Source organism: Ammodytes marinus (assembly GCF_949987685.1).
Source record: "Ammodytes marinus genome assembly, chromosome: 9".
Classification (NCBI taxonomy): domain Eukaryota; kingdom Metazoa; phylum Chordata; class Actinopteri; order Uranoscopiformes; family Ammodytidae; genus Ammodytes; species Ammodytes marinus.
This window is the reverse complement of record NC_137213.1, coordinates 18,019,658-18,041,956: the sequence shown is the minus strand read 5'-3', so window position 1 is coordinate 18,041,956 and position 22,299 is coordinate 18,019,658. Positions and strand designations below refer to the sequence as shown.

The window sequence follows — 22,299 nt, the reverse complement described above, 5'->3', positions numbered from 1 at the left end:
TACTTTGCTGCTCACCCCACTTTGTCCCTTTGCTTGATACAGTGATGCACTATTGGTTTAAATACACCACTGGTACTAGGTTTTAACCTAACCTATAGGCCTATACATTGCTGCTAGTCTTGTAATTTTGTGTTTAATCACTTGTGTGGTTTGAAGTTTTGATTTCCTTTCTTATCTAACATACTTTCTACTCTTTTTTAATCCCTCATATTTACTTCTGCCCTTGTAGAGATCAATAAAAGCTTATTTTATCTTCAAGATGAATAAAAAGGGTTACATGCCCCTCTACAAGTTGAGAAAAATAGCTTGGGTCGTCAGGATCATTTTGTAACCACTGTATTGTCAAGGCAGGAAAAACAGCTGAAACAAGGCCAGAGCTCCTGGAAGTTGACAATGCTACATGTATGATGCTACAGGAGATTAGGCTATTTCATGATTAAGATTAAATGTTAGTCTATAGATTAACAAATAATTTAAATTCTTTTTTAGATATTTTTGGAGTATAGTCAACATTTCCTCTGAATGAAGTGGCATACAATTTAAGTTTAACAAGGAAGAAACAATAGTCAGTAACCTTACATTAAAGCTGTATGTATTTACATACATCAATTCAGGTGGTTTCAATCTTTTGATGAAGCACTATTAATGTAGAAGCAAGTCAAGTTTATGTTCCAAATCCTTCATTCAGCATTTACTTTAAATCTACAAAAGCAAACTTCCTGTCTTTACACTAGCTGCCTATGGCTAGCTTGACTGATTAAAAAGGTGAAAGCAGGTTTGTTTTTCTGCTCTAAGCCTTGTGGAGGCGCGCTCTCCCTACAGAAACGGGTTCATATTCAGTGTATTTTGTGTCCCACAAATGTCAGTTTAAAGACCTTGTCTGCAAGTCTTTTAGAAATATACTGTGTGTACTGTATCAAAACACTTTAAAAAGTAAAATCCTGCGATTAGTATATTCACTGTAGTATAACTCAAGTTATAGTCACTTTAAACCAAGTATAAAATGCACTAAATTCCGTATAGAAACATTTCCTTGTGTTAATTTGTTTTTATTTACTAGAAGAAAAAAAATAAGGAATGGTATATAAAACATCAACTTGAGTATATCATTCAGAGCAAACACTGACAAAACTCAAAGATATTAAGTAAAAGTTTTCTTTTATTAAATTAGCATAAACAAAAACAAAAAACTAAGAACCGTGTGTAATGGGCGACAGTCAACTTCAAAAACATTGATAGAGCTTGAAGCATGTATTTTGGAAAGTTGAAAATAAGCACTTTATAAAAAATAGACATCTACATTGTAACATAATCAACGTACAGTATGCATTTCCCAAAGTGGCTATGTGATCTGTAAATTTCCCCCAAAGATATAAAAAAAAAAGATCTGCAACCACTTGCAGCGCCAGTACTCAACATTATCTACTTTCTATGGAATATATGTATCTGTGACGGGCTCTAAATTAAGGCCTCCAACTGAGTATATCACAGGTAATTAAGCAGATATTGAAGGAGTGGCTAAAATGTTTCCTGCTGTCCGTCTATGCCAAAAGCTCAGGTCTTTACAAAGGATTTACTTTCTGCACACTGTACTTTAAAAAAACAGGAGTGCGACGGCTGCCAAATGCAACTTCTGACCACCAAGAAATGGTTCTCTTTACACTTGAATGTCTTTTTTTTCTTTTTTTTGGCGTCAAAAGCATTGTGCAACATTTACAAACACAACAAGGTTTACATATTGAAACGTAAGGATTACAATTACACCATGAAATGAAAAGGACTGATAGGAGTGTTGATAATATTCAAGATCAGTGTCAAGGCTGAGGGGTTGGTGCTGGAAGAGGGACACCATGCGAGTTGTCAGGGTTGATGCCGATTTTAAACCCGGTGAGGTTAAGAGAGAAGGCCTGTTTTGATTACATATAAAAAGGGATGGGGGTTGATTGGAGCAGTAGGTAGCAGAGGGGAGTCGTAAAAGTGTGAAGATCTACTCCTGGGCCTCTTTGCCAGTCATCTTGTAGATCTCAGTAGGGCCATCAACATGGGTGATGGTAGTAGTGAGCTGGATGTCTTCTCCACTGTTTGCTCCAATATCTCCTGCACATGTAAACATGACATCATGGTGAAGGACACTAAAATGTATATATTATGACATCAATACTCAACATTTTCCGAGCATACATGTTGTTGTTTGGCATCTCTAGCAAATGCCTTTGCATTACTACAGGTAATGCTCCGCTGCATATAAAGTTGGCTTAGCTCAATTTCATTAACATAAATCTTTTCAGCTTGTGCGAAACACAAGTCAAAACTCAAGAGCTGATAAAGTAAATCAACACAAGGACTTGGGGAGAGACGCGCCCCTCCCATGAGATTGGTTGACTCACTTGAGGGAAAGCTTCCAGAACTTCAAACCCTCCTTTTCTCTCTCCTTGTGTCACTGACGTCAAGAGATGGATGGATGGTTTTCATTACTTCCCTTCTCTCCACCCACACCCCTCCTTTACTCTTCCCTCCCCTTTTGCCTGGAAGGAAGCCTGGCGTCCATTAGAATCACCCTCTCGGGCCAAAGAGACCCTTCTTTCCCCTGGGAATCTGGGTCCCTCTGAATCACTACCCCTCCCCTCCTCCTTCGAGAACAAACATGGGATGAATAGGCAGCTTTAAAAAGCGGACGGAGACTTGCTCACCATCAGAATTAATTGAAAACTACAGGGACAGAGGAAATGTAACCACTAACTTTAATACAATGGGAAGAGAACATGTTGGGGGCTTATTTATGTACTAATTAGAAACACGTAATACAAACAACTAATTATTTAATTTTATTTCTATAATTACAGCACTATTTAACAAGCTACATTTTTTTTAATCCAAGAAGTCAACCTAAAACTTAAAATAAGCGACAAACAATATGGACTGAATTTTAGAGCTAGCAGACCTTTCTATCCATTTGTAAATGTTTAGTTATATTCTACCCTACTGTATAGCAACAGAAAGCTACTACAACACTTGCTGAAGATAAAAGCGTGAAGTTACCAGTGATGCACTGACCACTTGACGACTCGTCTCCGTAGCGCTTGTGAGATGGCGCGTAGAGGAACATGATGGCAAAGACGTACAGGTTCCACATGCCGTAGATGCCTGTGAAGAAGGCGCTGTTCACCTGCACTGTGTGCTCGCCCCAGTGCCAGTGGCCCTCATTCACCTGCACACAAGACAAACACAGCATGCTTTCTGTGTCACTGTCTTCAGGTCGGGGGGTTGTGTGCCAGGCTTCGTGTATGTTGTAAAATAACTCATTGTTAAATATAAATAAATAAATAATAATTATAACAATCAATATAATTATCACCTCAATAGTCGTAATTGTGGTTACTTCTGATTTGATAACACTAGGCACTCACCTGACTGATGATGAAAAAGATGACAGTCATGGCAGCACAGAACAGAGTGACCAGCATGAGGAATTTGAACCTAAAAATCAGGCCCTAAAAAATGGCGACAAAGGGGAAAGAGTTGGGCACAAAAATTGATTAAAAGAAATCATTGTGTATGGTCTTTATCAAGTTGTTTTCTGTTTAAAATAAATAGGTGATAATGAAAACACAAACGCACTTCATAGTGAAGGCGTCTTGCCTTGGACATGGCAGGCAGGGACGTCCTCTTGCCGCTGATGTTGCGGAAGACTTGGAAAACCATGAAGCAGAGGAAGAGGAAGTAGAGACAAGCACAGATCCCTGCCACAATTATGAAGGCCATCTGAGGCAACAACAGTCAAGGAAAAAACAAATAACACTGAGACTTTCAGAGTGGTGTTGCATACTGAGGGACATTAATACCGACACATTTTTGTCCTCATACATACATACATACATACATACATACATACATACATAGTTGTTTTCAAAATAATAGCAGTGTGTTTAAAAAATTTAGTAAAGATCAAAATCCTTATAATAGCTTTTATTTCCAAACACGCAAATGCATTGGGGACATTGCACATTCTATTCCAACTCCAAATATGAAGAAACATTTGTCAAATGTTTCTTCATCTTTACAGAAAGGGAAGAAAAAGGAATATTAGACAGTTCAAAAAAATAGCAGTGTCTGCATTTTTCTTTACAACTCAAACATTTACTGTATCAACTGAAAAATGCATGAAGATTTAGCTTTTCTATGAATCACTGAGCTAATATTTAGTTGTATAACCTCTGTTTCTGAGAACTGCTTCACATCTGTGTTGCAGGGAGCCGACCAACTTATGGCACCTGTGAACAGGTGTTTCAGCCCAGGACGATTGGACTACATTCCACAATTCCTCTGCATTTCTTGGTTTTGCCTCAAAAACAGCATTTTTGATGTCACCACAGGTTTTCTATTGGATTAAGGTCCAGGGATTGGGCTGGCCACTCCATAACGTTAATCTTGTTGGTCTGGAACCAAGATCGTGTTCGCTTACTGGTGTGTTTGGGGTCGTTGACTTGTTGGAACACCCATTTCAAGGGTATTTCCTCTTCAGCATAAGGCAACATGACCTCTTCAAGTATTCTAATGTATCCAAACTGATCCATGATCCATGGTATGCGATAAATAGACCCAACACCATAGTATGAGAAACATCCCCATAACATGATGTCTGTACCACCATGCTTCACTGTCTTCAAAGTGTACTGTGGCTTGAATAGGGGCCTCAGACAGTTTGTCAGACGACCCCCAAACACTGAATTCAAGCCACGGTACACTTTGAAGACAGTGAAGCATGGTGGCACAGACATCATGTTATGGGGATGTTTCTCATACTATGGTGTCGGGTCTATTTATCGCATACCATGGATCATGGATCAGTTTGGATACATTAGAATACTTGAAGAGGTCATGTTGCCTTATGCTGAAGAGGAAATGCCCTTGAAACGGGTGTTCCAACAAGTCAACGACCCCAAACACACCAGTAAGCGAACAAGATCTTGGTTCCAGACCAACAAGATTAACGTTATGGAGTGGCCATTCCAATCCCTGGACCTTAATCCAATATGTGACATGTGGTGACATCAAAAATGCTGTTTTTGAGGCAAAACCAAAAAATGCAGAGGAATTGTGGAATGTGGTTCAATCGTCCTGTTGTTGGTGCTGAAACACCTGTTCACAGGTGCCATAAGTTGGTCGGCTCCCTGCAACACAGATGTGAAGCAGTTCTCAGAAACAGAGGTTATACAACTAAATATTAGTTTAGTGATTCATAGGAAAGCTAAATCTTCATGCATTTTTCAGTTGATACAGTAAATGTTTGAGTCGTAAAGAAAAATGCAGACACTGCTATTTTTTTGAAATAGATGAAGAAACATTTGACAAGTTTCTTCATATTTGGATTTGGAATAGAATGTGCAATGTCCCCAATGCATTTGCGTGTTTGGTAATAAAAGCTATGATACAGATTTTGATCTTTCCTCACTTTTTTAAACACACTGCTATTATTTTGAACACAACTGTGTGTGTGTGTGTGTGTGTGTGTGTGTGTATATATATATATATATATATATTAGGGCTGTCAAATTAACGCGTTAATTTCGATTAATTAATCACAGAAAAATTAACGCGATTAAAAAAATTAACGCAGAATAATCGCACTTCTATATTGCCCTTTGACCCGGTGCAAAAGAGGTGAGATGATAGCGGAGCTGCACCTGTAGTTTGCGGACACGGCCCGCACGGGATTAAAGAGTGAAGAAAGAAGCATAGAAAGGGCTCTATGGACGTTTTATGTGCTACTCCGTGCAAATAAGCAAGAAGGTAGGAATACGTCTTATGTTATTCTCCGCAGTGTCTGTGCATTGATATAGTGGGTTCCTAATTAACAATGTAGGTTCAAAACAACTCTCAATCTTCCTCTGTGTCTCAATTTTGTTTGCTAGCTGCGATTGTCTACAGCAAACGGACACCCGCCCCCTCTCATTCTTCCTAGCATATGCCTGTCTTTTTTCCTCCTTTGTGTGCGTGTGTGTGTATCAATATGTTTGGCTATGAGTAGGACGATGTTGAATGAGTCGGCATAGGCAATGTACACCTGTGTGGCAGTGCAGCGCTGTCTGTTGTGGGAGATAGACAGTCGTCATTTAGCCTGCTTGTTTTTTTTCCGGCACCAGTAGTTCAGAGAGAGAGAGAGACGAACGGTAGCCTATACAGTTGTTTATAAACAGGCATACAAGTGTCATATAAGTATGCGATTAATTAAATCACACAGCCTGTAATTAATTAGATTATTTTTTTTAATCGCTTGACACACACACACACAACTTTATTAGGTACACCTGTTCAATGGCTTATAAATCATATAACTAATCAGCCAATCGCATGGCAGAAACTCAATGCATTAAGGCATGTAGACGTGGTCAAGACAACATGCCGAAGTCAAACCCAGCATCAGAATGGGGAAGAAACAGGGTTTAAGTGACTTTGAACGTCGCATGGTTGATGGTTCACGGCAGGATGGATCCATGCTTTTATGTTGTTTATGCCAAAAATATATATAGGGGAAGGTGGGGTGATTTGTGCATTTTGGAAGTTGCAAAACCCCTTGTTTCTAGAAAACCGTGGAAGAAATTGGAAATGTGACCACATATTTAAGAAGAGCCATCCATTTGACTCATCCTGTAAAGAAGGGAGACACAAGGAATAAGATATAAGCACATTTAAGCTCAAAAAACTGTGTTTTGCCTTTCAAAGTAAAATTTCCATGATCAAGGTTTTTTGATTATTGTGTCTGAACAATTATAGACACGTTTGAAAACATTTGACACATGTTTTAGTGCTTTGGTATGCTACACTTTGAGTCTATATAGTTAGCACAATGTCAACCCTAAATTGCTGCATCATGCCTATTATCCAAAATTCTGGGGATGGGGTGATTTGTGCGCAAGGGCCTGGGTGAGTTATAAGTAAGTAAGTAAGTAAAATGTATTTATAAAAGCACATTTATGACAGTTTGCACTGTCCAAAGTGCTGTACATAGTGCATTCAGTAGGTAAACAATGAAGGTAAAATAACAATAACCAAAATAAAAGACGTAAAGCCCATACATCCACATAAACACAGATAGTAGTGCAGAGGTAAGTAAGTAGTGCAGAGGTTAATGGGGAGGAAACACCAGGGTGTACATATGGGTTTTGAGCCTTGATTTAAAGGCAGAAATGTAGGGGGAATCACATTTGTCAGGTGGCAGTTGGTTCCACAAGCACGGAGCAACTAGTGCAAAGTACATTTCTGAGAGTTGTGCCAGTGGCATGGCTGTATACGCTGGTCACCAAAAGAAAGTGATAGTCTACAGTAGCTCAGGAGAGAGTGACATCTCAATTCCACTTAACGACACCACTGATGAGAGTTCAGATGGCCAGAAAGATGATGATGGTGACTTTGTCATTGTGACACAATGACGCACAAATCACCCCACTACGTGGGGTGATTTGTGCGACAAGACAACTTTTTTTCCGAAAGCTATATTTCTTAAACAGTTTATTCCAGATCCAAAGTTTTTATTGCCAGGGATGCACAACATCCTGAAATATATGTACATATTTGAGTTGGAGACATAACTGTCAAGGCCTCACTTTAAAATCACTTTGAGTAAAAAGTTGCACAAATCACCCCACCTTCCCCTATATAAATAAATTAGATTAAAAGGTTAATAGATTAGAAACTTCACAAATTCTACAAACTGTTTATATTTGCTTGTCTCCTTCTTACTCTTTAATCAGTAACTCTTAATCATTAAGAAACTGCTTTGAAATGCTTGGTAAGGTTATGCGCCTCATTAATAAAACCTTAAAAAGAGACTTTACTGCAGTAGAAGGCATAGCGGAAACAGGTCAGCTTATAAAGATTTGATGAACCTGATTAAAGACACTGTACCAAATGTCCTCGTCAAACCGCTTAGAGTTAGACACTCTAAGCAGGCTTTCTAACTTTTAAAGAGACTCAAAGAAAAAGAGAACAAAAAGGAGAAAAAAGCTTAAGTGCTTTTAATTGTTTTTGTTAAGGAGGTGGGCTGGTGAATCTTGCATTGCTCAGCTTGGCAAGAAAGGCAAACAAATAGGTAAACACACACGCATTGCAAACCAGCATAGACTAGACTGCAAAAGCATCATCCCGAGAGCCTGGGCACTGCGCTCACATATGGCATTGCTGAATTATTTCTCATCTTATTAGTCAGTTTCCAGTTCATGCTTAAGCCGACTAGAAGAACGTCTCCTGCTTGTACTGCATAAACTAGAAGCAGGGTATTAAGTCGAGGTGACAGAAGCAGCACCACTTTGCACAGTTATTCTTAAAACATCACGAGCAGAGGAACAACCATAAACATGTTAACAGGCAGCTTAGGTGAAAAACATAATGGGGCCATATACACTCACAGGGGTTTCATGAGGAACCTTTTTGTCAGACAAGCCGCCTGTCTGTATGAAGGGAGTGCTCCGTTTCTGATACTGCTGTCAAATATAGATTTAAAAAAATAAATAAAAAGGATACAGCAAGCTCAGTTCCTACATCGGACGCCCAGATGCTGTAGAAGGGGTTTGTCAGCTGGACTCCTCTGGTGACACAAACCAAAAAATACAACCCCACAATTATGCATAACCCCCTTTGAGGAGTATGTAACATTTTATTCCAAAAACCTGATGTGAACAGGTTGTGGCAATAAAACAAACAAATATACATATATAAACATTAAAATACAATTCACAATAATAATGTATTGCATACTGCATTATGACATTTAACAATTTGTGAATCAAGTTTCTTGTTCTAAAAAGGGATTTGATCTCACCTCTCACACATATCGAAGATAAAGAGGCAGAAGGAGCCAAACACGATGGGTCCCACCTGCTTCCAGTAGACCGAGAAACGGTTCCTCTCCGTCTGGTCCTGAGAAATAATGGGAAAAAAACACAGTCTTAAAGTTGGGGTTTACTGCATTACATTTCATAGATTACATAATAGCACAAGCATATAACCAGATTTAACCATAATTGGCTGAAGGTGAGATCACACACACACAGAGAGAGAGAGAGAGAGAGAGAGCGAGAGAGAGAGCGAGAGAGCGAGAGAGCGAGAGAGCGAGAGAGCGAGAGAGCGAGAGAGCGAGAGCGAGAGAGAGAGCCTGTATGTCAATCAAGAAAAACATTAAGCAATGTCAAAATGCAAAGTTAACCAGTGGCGTGTACAGTACCATGAGGTGCTCCCCGCAGAAGATGATCCAGAAGGAGAGCAGCATGGAGTAGAAGATGCCCTGCCTGATGTCTCCAAAAAGCAGCATCCAGGTCCAGTTGAAGCCGACTGAGAACCACTCCACTGGGATGTTGATGAATGTCATGGAGATACCCAGAGCCAGGATCGACCTGATGGAGCAAAGACAGGTTCAAACATTTTTCTCAGATCAAATCAGTTTTATTTATATAGCCCAAAATCACAAATAAATTTGCCTCGGTGGGCTTTACATTTCATACAATATGATATATGATACAATATGATACAATATTATTGTCAACATGCTGATGCATTTGTGGCAATGGCATCATAAATGGAGACCATGAATATTTGTTCAAATATGTCCATTGACGAGTGTTGATAACTAATGTTGGATTGGATTTCCATAGAAACAGTACAATTACTGTAGCATTAGGAGCCATGCTGGTATATTGCGAGGTAACTCTTTTCTGTTGTAAATTAATAAATAAGTTAGTGTTAGCAGTGCTGGCAGATAAAATGTAGGCTCACTTTATAGGTTATAAAACTAAAGTCTGGACAAGTCTTTTACACAATAAATGTTTTAGAGCAAGGCTCCATCGGCGTCTGTTGAAGACGGCTCATTAGATTTTAGGACATTATTGATTAGATTATGCATTCAGCTAGAAGCACAATGTGTCCCCACTGACCTATCCAATTCTACATAATGCACTGCCATTATTACTGCCTGCTTCCCTCCCTCAACCTTGAATCCAGACATTTAGGAAGGAATGGGGGGGGGGGGATAAATAAAGAACGTTCAGCCTACAGAGAGATGGAATAGAGCTCATCTGCCAAGCGTCTGCAGCAGGTCCCTGCATGCCTTCACTAGATGAAAGGGTGACTGTAAATAGACACGTAAGAGGGCAAAACAGTGTGTGTGTGTGTGTGTGTGTGTTGACCTGAAAACATGTTGTTACAAAGGTTTTTTTTTTTTTTTTACACACACACTGGGTAATAGCAATAATGTAACCCAGCTTCTAAGCTAATCCACTCCAGACAGCTCATCAGCGATGTTCTACAGAGCGAACAGAGTGAAACCACATTTGACTGGTATGCAGAGAATGTGTCAGACAGACAAAGACAGGAGGGCTGATGCTAAAATATATCTGTGTGAATGTGTGCACGTGAGGAAACAAAAAAGACAAAAAAGGACCCTATGGCAATATGTAAAAGGTAATGCTAGAGGTCCTAAAAATACATTTCACACAGGACATTTTGACATGCGACAGCATTAAAGCACAGGTGGATGTTAGAATTAACTACTTATGGATGAGACGGGTCCTGGGTCCTTCTTCTGTAGATTGTATCTCTGACACTGATAACTAAACTAGTCATTTTAAGTGTTAATAATAATAATAATAATCCCAGCTGTCAATATCCTGCTTTAACTAGTCACAATGTCTTGCTGGTTTTACTGTTGAGAACAAAACAAGTTTTTAAATGAAGATCATGGATGTTAAGTAGGTAATACCTCAAGAGTTTTCCTCTTTTTTTTATAAATAATATCATTTTCCACAGGGTTCCCACTCCCATCAGTCCTCTAAGTTTATATGAAGTCTGAGGCTTTCTGTTCCGACACCTCTGTGGACTAGCATGACAGGATTCTCTGGTTAAAGCTTTTACAGCATGAAAAAACCATCCGCCGTCCACAAATAGGGTACGAGCCGCACTTCCTCCGACTCGGCTGGCCATTTGGGAATAGGAGCCGTGAGCCGGAAAATACAGAGACATGGACTGTGTGTGTGTGTGTGTGTGTGTGTGTGTGTGTCTGTCTGAGCGAGTGCACCATCTAAGCAAGCTGGTGTGTTTGTCCTGAATGTGTGTATGCAGCATGTGTCAGTTCAGCTGAGTGCTAGCTTGCAGATTTTGTAACGCACTTCACGCTTCGCCAGGCACTTCCTGTAGCACAGAATGCTGCCTCTTACTGATCTGTCTTCCCAGCACAGCAGGGGGTTAGACAAACACTGGGCACTGAGCACAGCTTCAACTTTCCACAGTGTGGTATTCCCTGTCTGCTTCAGGCAGAACTACCTTGTATGTCTGCATATGACTTCTAAGGGGTTTGGTTTAGAAATGGACAAATATCTGGTATCTGTTTTAAATCACTCTTTGCCTCTAAATATTTCAAGAGTAGATGTGGCAAAAGTAAGGTTCACATTAGTTTTGAAATCGGATACGAATCTACCCCAGTTTCACAGATTTGTTTGATTAAAACTAAATCAGATGATTGATTAGCAACACCCTCCGATGTCGGTGACCCTCACTGGAGTTAGTATGCCCTACTTGTAAATTTCATCCATAGTTAATATAGGTCTTCTTCAACCAGTAGATGCACTAAAGCAGAGCTTCCACTGCAGACATAAATCCAATAATCCATTACTGTAAGTCAAGGATGCTTTTCATCAAACATTCACCATAAATGTAAAACTTTAAGTTCTTAATTGCATGCCTTATTTATCTTCGGGTGAATGTTTCATATGGAACTATGAGACAAAATGTACCATCCTCCAACACTGATAAATATGATACCAACAATACAACGGTGAAGCGAGAACACCAGTGAGATACAGAGAGAGAGAGAGAGCTGCCCTACTTCTCCAGCAGCACAGGAGGTCTGCTCATGAGGGTGATCCGTCTCCAGTACCAGATCATGATGATGAGGATGCTGGGTGTGAGGAACGTCTTCATGGCAAACCACACTTTGGTGAAGCCTCCGTTCTGATGAATGCTCTTGGGAGGAGAAAAGAAAACACACCGTCAGTGACAACTATTAGTGATGTGCATGTTTTTTTATTGGCCAACATTGAATGACACCATATGACAGCCAAATGTGTCTTCAACTATGTGGGTGAATAATTTACCATTGTAACAAAAAGCTTTAAATATACAGGTTCCAATAAAATGCAAAGTTACCACAAGACGAATGTCTTTGATTTCTCCGATCCCCACGTTGACCTTTTTGCGCTCGTTTACAGGCAGGCGGATGTTAAGGAGATAGTACTTATGGGCCACGCTGCCAACCTCCATGAAGGGCAGCAGGTCACACTCATAGTAACGTCCCTCATTCTCAAAGGTCTGGAAAACACAGCAACACACCATAACTAGTTTAACATGCATTTATCTAGTTTATATTTCTTCAATATAATCAAAAGGCATGGCCTACATAACTAAAGTAGTGTCCAAAATATGCCAAAGTTTCCTTAAACTAGATTTTTAATCTCTCCTATTAAAATGGAGTTAATCAGCAAAGTATCTTAGCAATAAGCAAAATGGAAAGTGGTTTTGAATAAAAATTAATTTGAATTTTCCAGTAATTAAAGCTAAAAGGAAAATGACATGAAACTTCAACAAGAAGATTATTTGATAAACTGCAATGACAAATAAGTAGTTTATTTACATTTGATTTAGAAAACCATGTTCATTTTTTATGATTTGTCTTCTGCAACAGCAATAGCTGCATAATAGTAGAATAATCAACAGGACCCTCATTACAAATTGTACTGGATTAAAGGAATAATTCAACATTTTTAAATGTTTGGCTTTTTTCCCCCCTCACTATCTTGCTCAAGAAAAGGTGACGGAAATAAACCCAACCCAAGTCCCAACAAGCACACGATAGCATTTAGTGATGTTGTAAAGTTTATATTTTGACCTGCTCCCCTTGACTACCAGTGTTTGAGCCTAGCTAACATGGATGAGCGATCTTTGCTCATTTCTATATCAAAAACGCACACACAGTTACAGGAACTGTTTCTGTCACCTTTTTCTTGAGCCGGAGAGTGAGGCAAAAAGCTTCAAATTGAAAATGTTGAACTATCCCTTTAAGGTGTTTTTAGTATTCTAGTGATGATAGTTTACAGTGACTGTCGTTCCCACACCTTGGTAGTAGTGAAGTTGCAGCTGAGCTTCCTCTGTTCGAACGAGTGAGCCATCTCCGTCCACTCGCTGACTGTGTCGTCTCTGTAGGCCAGGCCCACGTCAATGGTGGCTAACGCTCCATCCTCTGCACAAGAATAACCACACCACCAATTCACTCTCATGTCAGAACAAACATTTCATAGGACATAATGTATTTACCAAAATACTTTGAGTCTGCAAGTGTGTCAATAAATGTTATCAAATCAAAAGAAGAATTGCGTTCAGAGATAGACCAATTATTTATTCCAAAAGGAATATAAAGTACTTGCAGAACAGAGAATGTATGTCTTCCAAAACTTAATTTGTGTCCGTCTGTACTTCAATGTCTGTTCTACCTACTCTTTGCTGGCTGTCAATTAAGTTGTGATGACAGACATTCATGGCCTTTTAACTACAAGGCCAGCAAAGTGACAACACTGCTAGCACAGACATGGAGGCATTTCCCGACTACAGTGGTGGATATGCTTAAGAACTTCCCAGTGCCTTGATTTAAAGAAGATGGTGATTGACACTTTGTTCATTTAAAAACTCTTTGCCTGCAGTTCTACCTTATGTCTACAAACGCACAGCTGTATTTTCAACTTGGTTTTTGTCAGTCTATTCTAAAAACTAACACAATAACCTAGCTAGAATGAGTTCTGAAAGCGGGAGATTGATGGGATTATTTTCTCAGCATGTAAGCAAACATATCCAGCCAGTCAGTCTGCTCTCTATGGTGGCCCAAATATAAGTTACTTCCTACTTGACAAACTCCCAACAAGACCTTGAGCTGGCCTCCGACAGCCCAGCCTATCCCAGTGCAGTAAATCCAACCAAAACATCCAATGCAAAGCTATTTTAACATCCAATGCAAAGCTATTATAACAGCATCTTTAGATCACATTACAAAGCCAAGTGTTCTCTACTTCATCCCTTCAGAGTGCCTCTTGTGCTGTTACGAAACAAGCTGGAATGAAGAGAAAGAAACCCATTGGCCTGCGCAGTGAGAAAAGGAGGGGGGATCAAAAAAGTAGGAGGGGGAGATGGAGCCAGATGAGAACTGGCAGCCGACTGTCTCTGTAATGCCCTCCACTCTTGCCATTGGTCGAGCCGGACGCCCTCGAATGTCAGCGCGCTTCATGCAAACATTCCACTCCAGTCCAGCAGCCATCGCCACGGAGACTAAAGCCTCCTCAACAGCTGTGTTATTGCTGGACTCTAGCCAAGGGGTGCCTGGTGCCGGGGAGGGGAAGGGAGTGGGGCAGGTGGGTGGAGTGGTTAATAAGGGCAAAGCTGCTCTTCTTCCAGGACTCAACATTGTTCCACTGATAAGGTAGTCAAGGAAGAGGTGGCCTTGTGTGTTCATTGTATCACACAGCCGCATTGCAAAATCTGCCCACCTCTGGCATTTAGAAAATGTATGGAAGTCATGGCTCCGTTGTTTAGAGGGTTGGAATAAATAAGCATTTGAAACACAAATTCCTATTAAACTGGTTTGGGTTTAAATAGCTAGCAATACATTTTATGAAGAAAAGCTATAGAAGTTCAAATCTATATATTGAGAGCTACAAATAGTTTTAGATGGACATTAAAGTTGTGCTACTGTGCTAGCCATTCATAGTATGAATACCTGAATGTTTTGCATAATGCTCTTTTTTATGAGGAGAGAGAATTACATTAGTTGGATGAACATTTTACTCAGTAACAGTCAGCCTTAAGGCTTGGGTATGCTAAATCCAAAGACGTATGGCTTCAAAATAGTCAATGAAATCATGAGTTTTAAGGTGGCGATCTCACCTCTACAGCCCTGCATGCAGCACCTACAGCAATCTGCTTCCTCCACATTAACTGGTTCTTACAAAGCTCCTTGCGTGGCTCAGGAAGATCTATACGAGTCCGGAGAATCTGGCACAGACCTGTTTGTGGTCCAGGCTTGTTTCACAGACTCCTCTGTCCGCCAGCCAGGCAGTAAACAAACCCACAGCCTCCGACCTGAACACATATCCGTCAGGCCAAGACTGTGTGAGAAAGCAAGCGATGCTGATGGCGAGGTCACCATTGCAACTCAAATGTTTAGACAAGCCAGAACAGAAAGGCTGGGCTGGGTCGCATAAAAGTACACCACAAACCTTCAAAAAAGAATATTTCCCCACTCTATTACATTTTAGTATTGGCCAATAGGTGGATGTTTATTAAGCCAAGGTTTAAAAAGGCATTTGTCAGTGTAGACATGACTCTGTAGATCAGAGGTTGTTCTAAAGCTCAAGATGACATTAACATGCATAGCTAAAATATTCTAAGCCATAAAGCGAAAGATGTTATTGACTCAAAACGTATTTCCCAGACACCCCTGGGTATTCAGGAATTTATTAGATTTTCTCCTCAACTCTCTCTCTAATCCATACTTTCAGGATTCCAAGCCCCCTACCAGGATACCAAACCCTGAGTTTGTCTCCCTCTTCTTCCTGCAAGTCAGTATATCTACTGAATTTGATACACTTCACAACACAGTGTTTCCCCTACCATTGTACAGGCCTGGCGGGGCCGCCAGGCCAACGGGACCCCCCGCCAGGCCAACAGCAGCCTAACTTTAAAAAAAAATAATAATAAAAAAAAAAAAATTATTATCAATTTTTCATTGATTCCGTAATAATAATATGCGAGCGTCTGCGCGGCACTGTCGGTCTACCCCTCGTGTGCGCCTGTCTTTACAACCTCTCGTTTGATCATCCCATCAGCTGATCTGTGTGTCTGCGTGTGTGTATGTGTGTCTGCGCGCGGCGCGATGCGCGTGTGTATTCGGTGCGGGTGCGCACTTGTTAAAACACGGAAGACAATGAGCAGGAGCATGACTAGCAAGCAAACGTTGAACTAGTGGCGAAAATAAAACCAGCGCCTGCTCTATGGAGATACTAAGGACTCAGTAACAGGGACGTTGAACAGGAAAAAGTGCTGCGCAAAGTTTAGAAAGTTAAAATCGCTACGTCGCCGTGGCAACACAACCAATCTGTATCAACAGCTGAGACAGCGCTGAAAAAAACGGCATGCACTCGTTTCAGTAAGTTTACCGAAGTGCCACACTGCTACTGCCTTTGACATTCTCAGAAAAGCATTCATTTATTTTCAAGGGACATATTAATTTATTTATTGTTTTAACTGTCAAGTTATCTTGAAAACAGCAGGCTATTGTAGGCCTACAAGCTTTATGTTTTTGTATTTTCAATGCTACTTTATTTGTATGTTTTAAATTGAGAAATAGGCTAGATGAAATATAATGGTCGGAATAGGGAATTTGCCTTATGTAGCACACATGTTGATAGGCTAATCATGATGTGTAGCCTATGTTAATTCATTTATTTTCAACAAGGCTATTTGCATTAAAAAAAAATAAAGAACATTTTTCAATAGGCTAGCTTCAAGGTGAGGTGATTCAGATTATTCCAGAAATGAGTCTAAACAGGACCTGTCTATATTAGATCTTAGTGTTTATTGTTTTTTTATTGAAATCCATGTGTTTTTCTTCAATAGTTTACGTGGCTTGTGTCTCCAAATTATTACAGAAAATAGTTATAGGCAGGACATATGTTGTTTACAGAGCACAGAATTAATCAGATTCCGCCTCTCAAAGTGCACCAGATTGATGCATTTAACTTTAAAAAGGATAAGGTTTCTTCTGCAGGGGCATGCCCCCAGACCCCCCTAGAATGTCCATTCTCACCCAGCAGGATCTAAAAATCCTGTGAGAAACACCACATGTACAAACGTACTGAATGTGAAAGCATAACCCTATGCCCTAATTTTTAACAGGCTGTCAAAAGAGGCTCATCCCAAATGGGGTTCGTTTTGGTCAATTTCTTCTAGAAATTTGGTACGCACGCGGCATGCATACTCTTTATCAGCTCTTACCACCGGGCCTAAAAAAAATTCTAGGGGAAACACTGCAACAGTTTAGTTTGATGTTCGGTGCCAACACAAAACAGGGTAAGTTGCTGTTGGGTTCCTTTAATAAAAATAAATATTTGAATGTAATGAGATGTTACCAAATGGCAGAAATATTTTGGTTCTGGGTCTCAGGATTTGATAATAATTCAATGCTCACTCAACCAACAAGAACCCAGTCTAGATTACCTCTCTCTTCTATTTCTACAGTCTCAAGGGTGTCTGACAAGCCCCTCTCTACACTCTTTCCCCCCCCCCCCCCTACCCCAAGGAGCTAACCCACTAGAACAAACAGCAGGACATCCATCATTGTTTGCAGCCTTTCAGTCTAACAGAAATCCAATCTAGTGAAAATGACACATTTCGGTGGGTTCCTCAAGTGTTGTTCACCATGATGCACTGAAAAAACAAGATGGAGTCTGACCACAGCGTTTTGCAGGAAAGGTAATAAAAACAAACACAACGTCGACGACCATTACTTGTAAAGTGGGAATGACTCTTGAATTTACGATGCAAGTAATTCGAAGTGACACTGGCTGTGAATATTTTAGAGGCTAGATTGGTCACATTGAGGCTCTAAAAATATTTGTCTTTAGATTGTAAAGAAATTACAGAGCAAAACATTGACACAACTGAAGAAAAAAAAAATCCAACAACTGAAAGTTCAGCAAGAACTAGCAAGGCCATTACCCAAACTTTTAAGTACAATTACTAGCAATAATTATTACTAGTTCATTATCATCTACAGTTCTTTTGATTATCTTAAGATTCTCTATACTGCAAGTCCAATGTAAGAAAGCATGGCCTCTTTTAATTACCACAGACTGTCTTCTCCCCCCATCTTGGAAGCCATGGCCTGGAGGAGAAACGTGAGCTCTGTTGTCTTCACCCCCCTTTTTTTCCCTTTTCTTTTTTAACCAATAAGAAAGCCTTGGTTCTCACCAAAGTCTATGATTCTCACCTATCTGGTTGTGCATCTTAAATGCGATGTCAAACTGCAGGATGACCAGCATAAACTGGAACCATGCGCTCATCTCCTTGTCGGGCATAGGAATGTGGACCGCAAACACAATGTTGTTGGCCTCGATCTTCTTGGCCGTGGCCTCTTCAAAGGTGCGGATCTTGTCGCATTGGTTAGGACCCCAAGGCATGAACCATTTCACTTCCTGCCGGTGCTTGGCTGCGTCCACACACTTGGTGGCCATGTAGTCGACTGCTGTGGTGGGGCTTGGAGCTGGTGAGACAAACACAAAGATGTTAGACTAGTTGGTGTCACGTTGAAATATTGCGGCAAAGTGTTTCTGCTGTGTTTCAAAAGGTCCTGCCAACTTACAAATTTCCCCTCAAACTAATAAATCACGCAAAAGGTTGGGAGTAAAGATCAATAAATAAAACTTGAGCACAAGGGATTAAACTGCGCACGGGGCAATATTAATATTTTAGCAACCATTAGGAACCGTCAACAGGTTGGGTTTGAGCCAAATCCAGTCCCAAACACTTTGCCAATTACTTTTAACACTGTTTAGAGAATGGCTCTCTCTCCCTTCTCTCTGAAGTGAAGGGGAGGGAAAATTCCCAAAAGCTCTCAGGCACCAATTACACTGTTTATGCATTGAGATTCATGAGCTTGACAAGGCTGGTGTTTGTAGTCTCCACTCACAGGATTTGAGCAGTGCTTGGGAAAATATCCATCATTATCATGTGCACACAAAAACTTAAGTCTCTGGTTGTAAACGCTGGAGGTCTGACGTGAACAACGAGGTGTTGCCTCAAGTCGAAAAGCTAACGTCAGAGTTTTCTTCAAACATGTAGTGGATGGTGTCAGTTGGTCAGTGAGCCTGTTACCCTTCGCTCTCTTTGAACTGTGTGGAGTCACAAAGCTACAATTCACAGCATACACACCAGTAAGATTTGCAACTGTCACACACAATATAACAGTCACAGCAGTTACTTTTATTTTGATGGTTGGCCCTGATGCTGTTCAAGCACACTTAAGTTAGTTTGAAAGTCCTGTAGACGATTTAACTGATTGTACATTATGAAAAATTAATGCATTTGACTACATGTGAAAGCCTGTGGGAAGAACTGACTCATGGGGGTGAACATGAAAGCCCAGTCTTCCAGATTAAGTTTACGAAAAACCCTAGTAAGATATCTAGGTACGTAGACTTTCAATTTATGAGCAACACATTTATATTGACTCTTTTTTTTTTATGTTCTAGTTTCCACAAGGTGTACTATTGCATAACTGCAAGAAAAATTCGCCAACACTAAAGTTTGTCCCCGTTACTAATCTGAACATGCTATCATATCTATATCAAAGAGGTGAAGGCGGACACAAGGAACTATTTACACACCCTTTGGGCAACAGACAACTCACGCTCATAAAACTCAAACCAAGGCCATCCTAAAGGAACCTTTAGCTGTGTTAAGTGAGTTAACAGCTGTGTAGAATATAAAAATAAAAGCTCACACAATAGTACACACAGAGTGACAAAGAAGCTACACCACCCCAGTTATCTGGAAACCCTTTGGAGTTCAATTAGGCCTATCTAGTGACCGGCTCCTCCAGTCTCCGTTGCAGGGTGACTGGAATAATGGCTGACCCCCCCGCCCCCCTCAGCCTGCTGACCCCACGCTGTGTTCCCGGGTTTGTCGGGGAAACAAGGGGAGAAAAACCCCTTTCTACTCAATTACCCCCGCCGCCCTCGGCCACCGGGCAAACACAAAGGAATCCGGCTTCATTAAAACCATCTCAGCCCAGGAACGGACCAAACAAGCTAATTTATCACCAGCCATAGTGAGAGAGAGAGAGGGGGACACAGATAAACTGACAGGTGTTTTGGGAGGAGAGGTGGGTGGCTGGGGACGGTTTCCAGATTCAGCCTGTAAGAAAAGATACGCATCCTTGTATAAACCCTGTGCGTGTGTGTGTTGTGCATCTGTGAGAGTGAGTGGGTGGATTTGAAGAAACTTGACAGCAACTCCAATACAGTCCTCAAGGCAAAGTGCAACTTTGACAGCTGTGTGGTGCACTTGTGAAGTGTCGTTTTTTCTTCTTCTTTTTTTTTGCATCTGTCTCAATGCAAATGAAAAACTGGGGAAAGAGGAAGAAACATGAATATTCTGCCTGCTAGGCTGACAGGGATTTGGGGAGTAAGGGAGGGAGGCTTCACACAGGGGGAGAGAAGAGAGGAAGGAGTAGGTGAAAAAGGAAGGTAGAGATGCTGCCTGGGGCCCCACACAGCAGACAGACATTATATATGGGAGGAGGAGGTATGAGGAAAGAAAGGGGGGAGGGAACATTCGAGTTTGGATCAAAGAAGTGGAAAAGAAAACACACGTACAAAAGGTTGGGTGCATTTCAAAGCATTCCTATGTTGAAAATCCGAAATAAATCACCAAACTTTCCTATCAATTGTAATTTTTAGACGAAGAACTGAAGCCAAACGGTTGTGGCACGCGGGCGGTGAACACCTTAATACAAAGCAGTGATTTATCTGAGGTGCACTTCGTCTTTGGCAGCGTTGCCGTCAAAAGTCACTGTTTTAAAGCACCGCATTGTGTCTGTGCTGTGCACGACAAATCAAGCACAGGTAGGTAAAATACAGCCGAAAAGTTTAGGCTTATTCTTAAGAAGGCATTTATAAACGCTGAATGCAAACAGTCCATCTTTAAACTTCAGAGACGTTAGCATTTTACATTTCAGGAGGCACGCGCGCACAGACAAATGTTAGCCAAACGAATGATAAAAGTAAAAGGACAAAGAGGAGGGGAGGAAACTTACCAATTAATCCGCCAACCATGAAAGCAAACGCCTGGAACAAAAGCAGAGTAACTCCCACTATCACCAACTTTTTGGTGCTCATGTTTTCAATAATAGCCCCCGCCATGGCGAAGGAAAGCTTGGGGTGGAAATATCACACCGCGCGAGAAACTAACAAAAATGTGGTGGAGAAGGGACGAAAGCGTTGCATCCACGGCGAGTAGGAAGGCAAGCTGGGCCCCCTCCGCTGCACTGCTCCTGCCTTTCAACTTCGAAGGAGGAAAGAAAAAAGGGAAGGAAAAAAAACAGGAATCACATGACCGAGTAGCACTCAGCTTTATCCCCGATCAGCCAACGCCAGACCGGGGAGAGATGTGTGGTGCGCCAACGCATTGCAATAGAGGCAGCTAATGCAGGTTACCGTGTCATTGAATGCCTGTTATAGCGCCCTGTTGTGCAGGTCCAGGGCTATTTAAAGGAAAGTTTTAGAGTTCCTTTCTCTTGTTTATTGCTCAATAACCGTCAAAACATTGTCCCTCAAAATATATTCTTTAGTCCCATGAGGAATAGTGTTGGATAGGCTATTTGTGCATATGCATAATGAGATCAAGAGGGTTTTCACATATTCTGCAGTATTGATTTTAGATATGTTGCATGTAGGCCTACACAGTTTTAAACTGACTTAATTAAAAGGTTTAAAATTCGAGCACATCCACCTTGATAAATCATTTGTAGGCCTATAGCCTCAGTGTGGTGGAATAACCAGTAGGCTATTAGGCAATAGGTTTATTCAGAAATAGACTCATGTAGACAACTAAGCCTAGTTAGAAGAAGTATAGCGTACTCAAAGTAAAAGTGCTTATTATGAAGAATGGCCATTTCAGAATATTGATGCATTATTGTGTATTTTAATGTAGGCCTACAGTATTTGGTAAAGGTGGAGGTAATTTAATAATCTATTACTACCCTACATACTGCATCCTGAGAGTTTCCCACATCAATTAAATAAAATATTTTCTTGTAAACACATCATCGTTTATTTGTTGATTTTAGCCTATTTTGTAGCCTATCTATGCACAAGTAAAAAGTACAATATTTACCCTTGTATTGTGATGGTTGCGAAGTATAAAGCAACCAAAAATGGAGATAGGCCTATAAAGTTCAAGTACTTGGTATTTAGGTACTGTATACATGTATTTAGTTGGGCTACTTTACGTCTGAGCTGGTATTGATTTGAGTACTTGGCTTATTTGGAAAGATCTATCTTTGCAACCTTTTATCACACCACATGAGAATGGAATAGTAGAGGCTTCCATTTTCTGAGCATATTAAAGACTTTCTCGGCCACATTGCTTCAAAAGCCGTTGTTACTCTTGACCTTTGAGTCCGAAGTTGAGACATAACCTCTCCATGAGATC

The 22,299-nt window shown here is 40.6% G+C and overlaps 1 protein-coding gene across 2 annotated transcripts; it reads right to left on the bottom strand.

Moving 5' to 3' along the window:
* Positions 1–1,147: 1,147 nt before the first annotated feature.
* wls (Wnt ligand secretion mediator) lies at positions 1,148–21,220 on the bottom strand. 2 transcript variants are annotated; one of them, XM_080033858.1, is made up of 12 exons: positions 20,903–21,220; positions 18,077–18,349; positions 13,158–13,282; positions 12,193–12,354; positions 11,873–12,009; positions 9,221–9,389; positions 8,819–8,916; positions 8,521–8,584; positions 3,619–3,762; positions 3,408–3,491; positions 3,055–3,208; positions 1,148–2,097 (listed from the first exon to the last, which is right to left on the bottom strand). In XM_080033858.1, the coding sequence occupies exons 1-12, from the start codon at positions 21,006–21,008 to the stop codon at positions 1,988–1,990; spliced, it is 1,626 nt and encodes a 541-aa protein (XP_079889984.1). In that variant the 5' UTR covers positions 21,009–21,220; the 3' UTR covers positions 1,148–1,987. The 2 variants fall into 2 exon arrangements, with proteins under 2 accessions (XP_079889984.1, XP_079889983.1); XM_080033857.1 differs by having other exon boundaries at positions 3,040–3,208; positions 20,903–21,219.
* Between the last annotated feature and the right edge of the window lie 1,079 nt (positions 21,221–22,299).